A 12217-nucleotide genomic window follows, 5' to 3' on the forward strand; every position below is an offset into this window, starting at 1 on the left:
ATGTCTGTAATTCCACCTTTTCAAATGGCTTGAATTCTGACATCTGTTACTCCTCTTGCTGTGATATGAGATGAGCACAGCATGGCAACACTGAAAATTATGATCTTTTACTGTTTTTTTGTCATACAAGTAACAATCTCTGCATTCAAATGGGAGAATATGAAAAAAAAGACACGCAAAGAGTTAATTACATGTAAATGTACAAAGAGGTAGATCAGCTTTTACGAAAGTGTGATGGCAAGACAGGTCTCAGACACACGCAGATACAATAAAACAGGTTTATTGAAAAAAGGGGCAATACAAGGGTTTGCCAGAATGATCAGGATCAATACCAGTGAACAGCAGCAAGAGAGAGAAAACGTACCATAAACGATTAACAGTCCAGGGGTCATACACAAATAAAGGAATATCGGAGAATAATCCAAAATCAAGGTCGGTAAATACAAAAACAGGGTCGACATCAAGAGAGATAACACAGTCAAAGAAAAATGCGTTGTACGAGGATAATCCATCAGTACCCAGCACAGGTGAAGTGGAGGGAGGGGTTTATATAGGCCAGTAATCATGTGTTATTAATTTGGTGATTGACTTCCTGGAGTTGCTGTGTGCAGTGTCATGTGAGCTTAAGTGTCAATGTGTGGTGCATCCTGGGTATCGTAGTCCAGACACTGGAGATTGCAGTAAGATAAGATTGTATAGAAAATATCCACTCTTTCCTCTTGGCTACTGTTGTAACTGCCATCATGATTTTTCTTTGTTGAACATTCAGCATTAAATTAGAATCATCCATTTGAAAAAGCAAACATAGATTAGAGTGGTCCCTAGGAGTAAGGGTAAAAACATACTTGCTGTTTGCCCGTGTGTTTGCGTAGACAACCGGCTGCGTGGTGAAAACATGTGACTGAAAACATACTAGCCTATGTGCAACGTGTGTAACTGAAGGCTTTCACTAGAGGGCACAACATAGAACAATGTAAACAAGGCAAAGGGCTTCCGGATTTGAACGATGCAATCATGGCAACACTTGAGGAGATTAGCCTTTGAATAATTTTATGGTCATGGCAGAGAAATTGATACCACCTTCGTAGGTGGTATGTAAGGCCGCTAAATTAAAGACAATGTGAGAATGGCGAGTTTGTGTCGTTGGTACTGCCCCTAGCGGTTTTCTGTGTATTGCACCTTGCATACGTGTCATGTTAATTTTTGAAGGACGTGCACGACCTACGCTCCAAAAAGACGCAGGATACACAAAGCAACCATGATGTATATCTCTACCTTAAGGATGATCTGAGGATCACAAGTTCAAATCCCAGGTCATGCTACTGCTTCATCAGTGGCCAGAGTTTGAGACAGTACATTGGTCATGCTCTCTCTGGGTAGGTGGCGCTCTCTCCCCGGTCAGCACAGACATTCGTAATTTTAGCCTGATTTTAACCCTGATTTCCAGTTATGGTGAGTCCCTAATTTTGCAGTAGGGATGGACACGGATTTGTTGATTGGCAGAATGGAAGAAAGTCATCTACAGTGAAAAGTCACACTTTTTATCTTTTGGAACATTAGGCACTTTAGGATATTAACAGTCATAACTTATGTTAGTGGGTTTTCTTACATGAGCTGTGTTTTAAGAGTATATAGTATTTAGATATATATGTTAATTATAACTATGGTTTGTTTACAGTCATCATTAGGAAGGGCCAAGTAATGCAAATTAAAAAAACTCCTCAAACCTTCTCCTAACAAACAGCCATGTGCTCATGCTAAGCAGCTCATGCTGATCACATAAAGTGTGCTTTCTTTTTAATCTAGTTAATTGTTCTCTTTTATTCAGGACTGTTGTTCACAATAATCTCAACTTCAGTTTTGTGTTAACGTTTAAAATAAGCCAAACTGTTTTATTGTGTAAGTTAGAGGCTAGATCGGGCCCAAAAAATCCGACCCGACCCAGCCCGAGCACGTGCACGTTCTGCCCAAGCCCGACCCAACCTGAACCATGAACTGTCATTATGAGCCCGAGCCCGACCTGATCCACCCCATAAACTGTCTGTTTTCGGGCTGTTTGAATGAGCGAAATATGATCAGAATTATGTTAATTAACACTGTAACATAGAAGCATAGAACTATTATTTAATTAAAATGATTTTTAAGAACAGCTACACACAGTGATTATAACATATTTCATTATAGTTTCATTTAATTTTGTTTTTATTTTTTCTCCTACAGTTCCGTAAGTTTTAATTCGTTTTTAGAGTGGGATGGCTAGTTTTATTAGTTTTCACACATCTTATCAGAGAGATCAATCTAAGAAACAAACGAGAGAAAGAGAGAATGAGAGAGAGAGAGAGAGAGAGAGAGAGATTTGCGTGTTGTGTGTTCTGGTGTATGAGCTACTCACATGTAAAGGTTCTCACATACTGTATCTCCTGTTTCTCTTTTATCTCCTCGTACTCATATCTAATCCCATACATAATTCTGCAGTTTTTCAGAATTTTCTGTCATATATTGCAGCTAGCGCAAGCGCTTACAACTAACACCGCGGACCACGAGGTGTCGGCGCGCTGCCGCTGTTGTGCCGAGTAATAAGGGTACAATAAATAACAGTAATTACGACAAAATGTCTCAATTAGGGGTGAGTGATATGCCCCTAAAATAATATCATCATATTTAATGGTATTTTTGCGATAACAACACACTTGGTGATATAACAAACAATAAATTAAAAATATATATATTTCAGGAATATACTACTGCATTATCGCATATGATATGATATGGCACACCCCTAACTAAGATATAAAAAAATACAAGAATTTTATCAGATATCAAGTCAATAATCCAGGCTATCATGATAGTACTAATTTACTCCAAATATATCCATACATCCATGATTAAAGTAAAATGAATGATACTGGACAGATATACTGTAGTCTGATGGGAAATGAGAACAGTGTGAATTTTTCTTTTGCTAACAGCAAAAAGTAGTACCCTGATGTGATAATTAGAGGTGGGTGATGGGGCTCATTACTTCAGGGTATGATATCGTTAACAATATTCAAAAATGTTGCCGATATGATTGTGTACGATACGAAATGGCACACCCCTAGTCTCAACTAATTATTAATTGACACTGGTTAGTATATATAGTATAGATAAGTACAGATATATGTGACACTTATTGTAAAGTGTTACCAAGATCCAATCAGGAGTAAACAGATTTAAGCAGTTAGTGATCTAGCTCTGAATGGCTGAGAGCGTCTGCAGCACTCATATCCTCCAGCTTTCTGATTTCTCTCCCTTTTTTCAGGGCTTGCTGTCCTGTGGTGCGTGGGCATGCTTTGACGAGTTCAACCGTATCGACTTGGAAGTGCTGTCAGTGGTGGCACAGCAAATTTTCACCATTCAGAGAGGTGTGTGTGGGTGTGCATATGTGTGTCAGAGGGGGGCTATCTATATCTAAACCTGCCTGCACTCAATAAAACTACACCGCTGTGTTACACAGAATAGATCAGCAGTGGAACTTTGTCCATAGATCCCCCACTTTAATCCATACTGAGTGTTTAATACTGGATTCAGCGTTGCTCAATGCAAAGCCTTGCACAACTCTTAAAATCTTGTTATCCAATTTATATTCTTCTTATTATTTTTCTGCCAGATTTTAAATGCAAAACTTCTCACATAAGATGTGCTTGGATACAGTTTTTTGATTGGATGCAGTTTTCATATGTACTTTGCCGAAAATATTAAATTACCTTTTTTTCCGTGTTAAGAATGAATGTGGTCCTAAGTGCATGCACTTCTACTGTACATCTGCTAAACTGTAACACTGTAACCATTTCAGATGTATGATTTCAGGACAGGTCCCTGAAAACAAATTCTTTGACGTTTTGACCTGCTTTGGTTTATTTGCCGTTTTCTTATTACTTTACTATTTACTCTCAGAACTCTATTTGTGTCCAGCTGCCACCAAACTGACCTGCACTCGTCTGTTAGTATTTTTTTCTCACCATAGAATACCTTAGCAGCCACATAAAAACCCCATGTGAACCAAATAGCAACCACTTAACAACACCATTGCACCCACCTACCGATAATCATCAAAGCGCATTATGCAGTTACCAACCTCGCTCAACAGTAGTATAAGCATGTTCCATTGTCTCTAATGCCGACCAGGCACATCCAGTATTGCATCCATTATCCAGTGTCACTAATTTCATGTTTGAAATGCTGGTGACTGGGATCAGCTGATGACCTTAATGCTGTGTTAGCAATACCTCAATACTGGGCTTGTCCAACGTTGCAAACGTCTTATTAGCAATGCTAGCAACTGGACTCATCCAATTATGCTAACGCCTTGTTAGCAATACTAATGACAGGGCTCACCCAATTACACAGGCAGATATCTCAGTTCTTAAAGGAGAACTCTGGTGTAAAATGGACTTTCGGTGTAGTAAAACATGATATAAAGTACTTACCTTTGATGAATTGCACACCTCTGCTCTCCCACAGCGTTCCCGAGATCCAGAAATTTGAAAAGTTTTTCCAAACATGCTTCAGACTGAGTAAAACAGGGCATAATTTGCCCTGATAAATCGTTTTTTTCCATCATTATTCAGGCTCAAAGTAGCTCCACGCCTCCTTGATAGAATCCGAAGAGCCCTGACATTTAAAACGAGGCATTTTTCTTTGGCTATGGGGAGTTTATGTATATACGTATATATGTCTGTTTTTTTCAGTTCAGTAATGGCGGCGCTCAGAGCTGAAGCTAGCATTATGGGATGTAAACAGAGGTTTTTATTAAGCTGTGGAGTGAATAAGGTGAATAAAGTGCAAGTTAGGTTTAATTCATATGTCATTAGAGCTATTAGGTTAATCTCTTTATAATGTGTAGAAGTGGAGTTTTGAGGTCTCTTGATGACCAGACTGAGTTTCTTTGAGGTATTAAGAATAAGTCATATGAGACATTTTCTGTTTTTATGTGTTTCTCTGCAGGTATTGCAAACCATTCGGAGAAGCTGCTGTTTGAGGGCACCGAGCTGACACTCAACCCAACCTGCGCCGTGTTCATCACCATGAACCCGGGCTACGCCGGCCGCTCTGAACTTCCGGACAACCTGAAGGTACTACATGCCATGCTGTCCAAATAATACCAGTATATTAACTGATGTTGTGATTGTCTGTAAAACCCTCATCATAAACCACTTCAAAGACAGAACCATTTTCTCCTCATTCTGCTGGAGTTAATCCTGTTTTAATGCTGATAATTGTTGCAGACTTGCAGACTTACCTTGAAAATTGGGTTATTAATGGCTGAGCATGAATTAAAACTGCGCTAAGTCACCGTGAAAATAAGGGTGCTGAGGACGTTTGCCAATTTCAGCTCAATTTTCAACACTGATTGTATTTAATAGCACTAATACCCTTCTGATACCATGTCAGCCTTTATTGTTTTTGCTTGGCGAAAAAAAGATTATAACAGACTTCATTTAAAGAGAAATTTAAAGAGAATAATACAATGAAACGCCAAATGTCTTGGGATGGGAACTAGATTTGTTCCCTTGTCTTTTGCCATGTCCTATGGAAGGTTAAAAACACTACACTGACCTGTGAGATATATGTGTGGGGTGCCCTGCTTTGAATGTGGATGAAATTTATGTCCACTGTCATTATCAGGCCTTGTCCCAACTCCCAGAATTTATGTGTGCTGACCAGATCTTAACCTCATTTTCCAAAAAACTTCTCCTGGCTTAAAAAGGTGTGGGTTTTTTGCAAATGTTGCCAATGTCCTGTGGTACCTCTTAACAATAAATTTACATACTCCTGTCCCATGACTTTTGAATGTGAATGTACTGTGGAGGGGTGTTTTACACTCTCACATATGGCTCTTCTGTGGGAAAGCTTTAAGAATCCTTTGTAGCCCTTTTATTTTGAAGAGTGTTTTTCTCCTCTTTTCTCTTCGAATCTCTTCTGCAGGCGCTATTCCGGACCGTGGCGATGATGGTGCCAGACTATGCCCTGATTGCGGAGATTGTTCTGTACTCCTGTGGCTTCGTAACGGCCCGTCCACTCTCCGTGAAGATCGTGGCCACTTACAGGCTGTGCTCCGAACAGCTGTCCTCTCAGAGTCACTACGACTACGGCATGAGGGCCGTCAAATCTGTGCTGACCGCTGCAGGCAACCTGAAGGTAATCCTGTCACACATGGCCATGGTTGAATATGTTCCCCAGCTCAGACTAATGGCTTTGTTGGCCAATACAAAACATGTGCCATCCATACCCTTGAACTGATCTTTTAGTGGTGTGCTTTTTAAAGAGGCGAGTGTGAAACAAGCAGTTAATTTATTAACTTTTTCGTTTGAATACTTTAAGGCTTTTTTGCTTTGTGTTTGTATGATTACTAAACTGGAGATGTTTTGTAAAGAATAATGATTCAAAATACCTTCAACCAGAAGCCAGACTCTTACTGGAATCTATAGGAAGTGTTTAGAGGTTGTTATTTCTGCAAAAGGAGAATCTACTAAATGTTGATGTAATGTTTCAAATTTATGCAGCTGCCTAATTTTGTTTAAATAATTATTGCACACTTTCTCTAAATCCTATTAACTTCATTTCACTTCTCAAATATCACTGTGCCTATATTTAACTATATCATAATTACTGATCTGAACAAGTATTGATTTAAAAAGAAACATTATGTAAATTATCAGAGTGCACAAACTTTTCCATACCCCTGTATATTATGAAAAGCAACAGAGCTGCTGATTAGGTGCATTTCTGAGGTACATTTCTGACATATTGCTATCTTGACAACAGAAAACACAGGTGCACCACTGGCTAAATTCAACCTATACAGACATCAAAAGTAGCGAGTCCCTGTGCCACGGACTAAACACAACACAACATAAAATTATGTTATTCTGCATCAATACAAAATATGGGTAATTGTCATATTACTTTTTATATATTACCAGCAGGTCATTCTAGGTAACTATGCAAACTAAATGTGATATTAATATATTGTCTCACCCCAGTTAAAGTAAAGAGTTTTGGAGTAAAATGTGGTCAGTAATAGTAAACAGTAAAAAGAGACAGAAGTGCAGATTTTTTATCTTCTAAAATACAGTAACCAAGTCATTATACTTCATTAATTCTCACCCCTGCTTATTATAATATTGTTTGTTTGAGCCACTTCATTCAGAATCCTGCCTGATTCCCTTATATACAATCTCTTTCCCTCTCTCTTTCTTTCTTTGGGTTAAAGCAAAGCAGTTCAGTAGAGAGTAGACTCTGCCTTTCTCTTACAGCTCTGAGAGCAACACTGATGTGAAGTGATCAACTGGAAAGCCCCATATCACCTTTACTCATTACTGTACAGTGCTTACTTCAACTGCATAGCCCAACACATCATGTACTGTCTAAATATAAGTCTCAATCTGACTCATGAACAAGTAAACATTTCAGTGAATCAGCTCTTAAACTTTATCATGAATCAAATTCTATCATTTCAGAGAATTACAAAAAGGTATCTTGTATCTTATTAAGATTAAAGCTTGTACGTATCTATTTTTGGTTGCCAACAAAAGGGTTACATTTGAATCACATTACTTGTTCTTTTAAAAGCACTTGTGTGTCACTGACTGTGAATAAGAGGAGTTTTACTCTAAATCTAGATTTAAAGTGCACTGCACTGAACAGATTTTCCACACTACTTTGGAACTGATTGTAACCAAAAAAAAGTCTTTTAAATGTATTGGTTATTCAGCTGAGGTCTAAATACAGTAATGGTTGATGACATACCAGTTGTCTGTATGACCAAATGTGTTTAAAAAACATAATGAGAATATAATGGATTGTACATTAGCTTCTTCATTGGAAAAATATTTATTCAAGATTCAAGGTGTTCTGTCGTGATGCACCACAATTCAGTTAAATCCAAATTTATTTGTATAGCACTATGACATAGAGCGGAGTCTGGTTGCTATTTTAAGCAAACCAGTTTAAACCATGCCAAAAAACCTTTCTCAAAGCATTAAAATAAACCTAGAGAAGAACCAAGACTCACATGGGAAACCAATTATCATCTGGGTAACGAAACAAGAAGTCTCAGAACACAAGAAAGCAATTCTAATGGATTTAGACAGTGGATATGGAAAAAGAAAAATGAGATTGAAACTGGGGATGTTTTGTAAAAAAGAATGGTCCAAAATACCTTTAAGCAGAAGCTAACTGCGCTCGCTATTTTCACGTTCAGAGGGGAGTATTTTTAGCCTATAGCCTGCTCCTAACCCCTGCTAGCACTGCTGGAGTAGCATTAGCATTACCCGCTAACCACGCTCGCTATTTCCCCATTCAGAGGGAAGTTTTATCTGCTTGTTGCCTGCTCCTAACCCCTGCTAGCACTGCTGGAGTAGCATTAGGTTTACCCGCTAACCAAGCTCACTATTTCCCCATTCAGAGGGAAGTTTTATCTGTTTGTTGCTTGCTCCTAACCCCTGCTAGCACAGCTGGAGTAGCATTAGCATTACCCGCTAACCAAGCTCACGATTTCCCCATTCAGAGGGAAGTTTTATCTGCTTGTTGCCTGCTCCTAGCCCCTGCTAGCACTGCTGGAGTAGCATTAGCATTACCCGCTAACCAAGCTCACTATTTCCCCATTCAGAGGGAAGTTTGATCTGTTTGTTGCCTGCTCCTAGCCCCTGCTAGCACTGCTGGAGTAGCATTAGCATTACCTTCTAGCCACGCTCGCTATTTCCCCATTCAGAGGGAAGTTTTATCTGTTTGTTGCCTGCTCTTAACCCCTGCTAGCACTGCTGGAGTAGCATTAGCATTACCCGCTAACCAAGCTCACTATTTCCCCATTCAGAGGGAAGTTTTATCTGCTTGTTGCCTGCTCCTAACCCCTGCTAGCACTACTAGAGTAGCATTAGCATTACCGACTAACCAAGCTCACTATTTCCCCGTTCAGAGGGAAGTTTTATCTGTTTGTTGCCTGCTCCTAACCCCTGCTAGCACTGCTGGAGTAGCATTAGCATTACCCGCTAACCAAGCTCACTATTTCCCCATTCAGAGGGAAGTTTTATCTGTTTGTTGCATGCTCCTAACCCCTGCTAGCACTGCTGGAGTAGCATTAGCATTACCCGCTAACCAAGCTCAATATTTCCCCATTCAGAGGGAAGTTTTATCTGCTTGTTGCCTGCTCCTAGCCCCTGCTAGCACTGCTGGAGTAGCATTAGCATTCCCCGCTAACCAAGCTCACTATTTCCCCATTCAGAGGGAAGTTTTATCTGCTTGTTGCATGCTCCTAACCCCTGCTAGCACTGCTGGAGTAGCATTAGCATTACCCGCTAACCAAGCTCACTATTTCCCCATTCAGAGGGAAGTTTTATCTGCTTGTTGCCTGCTTCTAACCCCTGCTAGCACTGCTAGAGTAGCATTAGCATTACCGGCTAACCAAGCTCACTATTTCCCCATTCAGAGGGAAGTTTTATCTGCTTGTTGCATGCTCCTAACCCCTGCTAGCACTGCTGGAATAGCATTAGCTTTACCCGCTAACCAAGCTCATGATTTCCCCATTCAGAGGGAAGTTTTATTTGTTTGTTGCCTGCTCCTAACCCCTGCTAGCACTGCTGGGGTAGCATTAGCATTACCCGCTAACCAAGCTCACTATTTCCCCATTCAGAGGGAAGTTTTATCTGTTTGTTGCTTGCTCCTAACCCCTACTAGCACTGCTGGAGTAGCATTAGCATAACCCGCTAACCAAGCTCACTATTTCCCCATTCAGAGGGAAGTTTTATCTGTTTGTTGTATGCTCCTAACCCCTGCTAGCACTGCTGGAGTAGCATTAGCATTACCCGCTAACCAAGCTCACTATTTCCCCATTCAGAGGGAAGTTTTATCTGCTTGTTGCCTGCTCCTAGCCCCTGCTAGCACTGCTGGAGTAGCATTAGCATTCCCCGCTAACCAAGCTCACTATTTCCCCATTCAGAGGGAAGTTTTATCTGTTTGTTGCTTGCTCTTAACCCCTGCTAGCACTGCTAGAGTAGCATTAGCATTACCTTCTAGCCACGCTCGCTATTTCCCCATTCAGAGGGAAGTTTTATCTGCTTGTTTCCTGCTCCTAACCCCTGCTAGCACTGCTGGGGTAGCATTAGCATTACCCGGTTACCAAGCTCGCTATTTCCCCATTCAGAGGGAAGTTTTATCTGTTTGTTGCTTGCTCCTAACCCCTGCTAGCACTGCTAGAGTAGCATTAGCATTACCGGCTAACCAAGCTCACTATTTCCCCATTCAGAGGGAAGTTTTATCTGCTTGTTGCCTGCTCCTAGCCCCTGCTAGCACTGCTGGAGTAGCATTAGCATTCCCCGCTAACCAAGCTCACTATTTCCCCATTCAGAGGGAAGTTTTATCTGTTTGTTGCTTGCTCTTAACCCCTGCTAGCACTGCTGGAGTAGCATTAGCATTACCTTCTAGCCACGCTCGCTATTTCCCCATTCAGAGGGAAGTTTTATCTGCTTGTTGCCTGCTCCTAACCCCTGCTAGCACTGCTGGGGTAGCATTAGCATTAACCGGTTACCAAGCTCGCTATTTCCCCATTCAGAGGGAAGTTTTATCTGTTTGTTGCTTGCTCCTAACCCCTGCTAGCACTGCTAGAGTAGCATTAGCATTACCGGCTAACCAAGCTCACTATTTCCCCATTCAGAGGGAAGTTTTATCTGCTTGTTGCATGCTCCTAACCCCTGCTAGCACTGCTGGGGTAGCATTAGCATTACCCGCTAACCAAGCTCACTATTTCCCCATTCAGAGGGAAGTTTTATCTGCTTGTTGCCTGTTCCTAACCCCTGCTAGCACTGCTAGAGTAGCATTAGCATTACCCGCTAACCAAGCTCACGATTTCCCCATTCAGAGGGAAGTTTTATCTGTTTGTTGCTTGCTCCTAACCCCTGCTAGCACTGCTGGAGTAGCATTAGCATTACCCGCTAACCAAGCTCACTATTTCCCCATTCAGAGGGAAGTTTTATCTGTTTGTTGCTTGCTCCTAACCCCTGCTAGCACTTTTGGAGGGGTTAGACACTAATGCTGCTGCACCCAGCCTTTGTGCTGGAGAAATTCAGTAATTTAAGTTTAACTGTAAATAAATGAAAGTGCATTACACACCCAAATAAACAATTTTAGGAGAGAAATCTTCCATTACTATTTCAATGTCATAGCTACCTGGACATCCAACACTTCTTAGCAGAGGAAATTGACTCCCTCATTCAATGATAGTTTATTTTGTATTATTGTAGGTGTTAAAGTGGATTGTATGTCCTTGCATGTGTAACAAGCAGGGTAAACATGTGTTGGGCATGCACGGCATGCCTTTGTTGGCAAGATAGCAATGAACATATGACTGTTGATGTCTGTCTAGGTTGTATTTAGCCAGTAGAGAACCTGTGTTTTCCATTGCCAAGATAGTAATGTACCAGAAATTAACCTTAACACATTTTGAAACCACAACACCCATTAAATGACGCAGGTGGAAGAAAAACAAAAGACTGTTGGCGGGGTGTAAGATAGCATTGTGACACCCCTTGCACAGGAGCATATAGTACTGCCACCAGTCAGCAGAGGCTCTAGACCTGTGGTGGTTTTGAGAGACTTTGTGTAGTCCTTACTTATATATACAGTCATTGATCTGAAGTGTGAGATGTGTGGTTTTCTACTCCTTTATCAGTGACTGAAAGCCTAAAAGACACAGAGATTGTTCTTCTTATGAAATCAGAAATGGGTGAGGAGAAATGGAGAGAGAGGAGAAATTGTCCCTGAAAGTGGTCCTCTTCTCCCTCCGCTGTTTTCCCATTTAAATAGCATTGTGTCCTTTATACCATTTCCCCAGAATGAATACATCAATACCAATTTTTGCGCCATCACACTCGGGACTGCACCCTTTTGCCTGTCGCGAAATTACTTTTGGAGAGAAAATATGTGCTCTCGGCCTCCTGGGCTCCACTTGCAAATGACAGTGATGGCGACGAATGAGCAAAAATATGTGTCAGCGCAGAAGGAGTGTTTGAATTAGTCTTTCCCCAAAAGAGATCAAAGAGTTGTATTCCAGGCAAGCCTTTTCCTCAGAATCTGACCTCTCAATATGTATATGTCTCTCTTCTTCCCATTACTCTTTTACTCTATCTCTCTCTCTCTCTCTCTCTCTCTCTCTCTCTCTCTCTCTCTCTCTCTCTCTCTA

General features: G+C 40.8%; 1 protein-coding gene across 2 annotated transcripts in view; it reads left to right on the forward strand.

The window, feature by feature from the left end:
- The window catches only part of dnah7 (dynein, axonemal, heavy chain 7), a 234257-nt gene that overhangs the window by 64704 nt on the left and 157336 nt on the right, over nucleotides 1–12217 (forward strand). For both annotated transcript variants that reach the window (XM_022680457.2, XM_049485303.1), the window contains exons 26-28: nucleotides 3302–3404; nucleotides 4987–5114; nucleotides 5968–6180. In XM_022680457.2, coding sequence (XP_022536178.2) covers nucleotides 3302–3404; nucleotides 4987–5114; nucleotides 5968–6180 — 444 coding nt within the window. The remainder of the gene's footprint in view (nucleotides 1–3301; nucleotides 3405–4986; nucleotides 5115–5967; nucleotides 6181–12217) is intronic.

Source organism: Astyanax mexicanus, chromosome 11 (genome assembly GCF_023375975.1).
Source record: "Astyanax mexicanus isolate ESR-SI-001 chromosome 11, AstMex3_surface, whole genome shotgun sequence".
NCBI classification, from domain to species: domain Eukaryota; kingdom Metazoa; phylum Chordata; class Actinopteri; order Characiformes; family Acestrorhamphidae; genus Astyanax; species Astyanax mexicanus.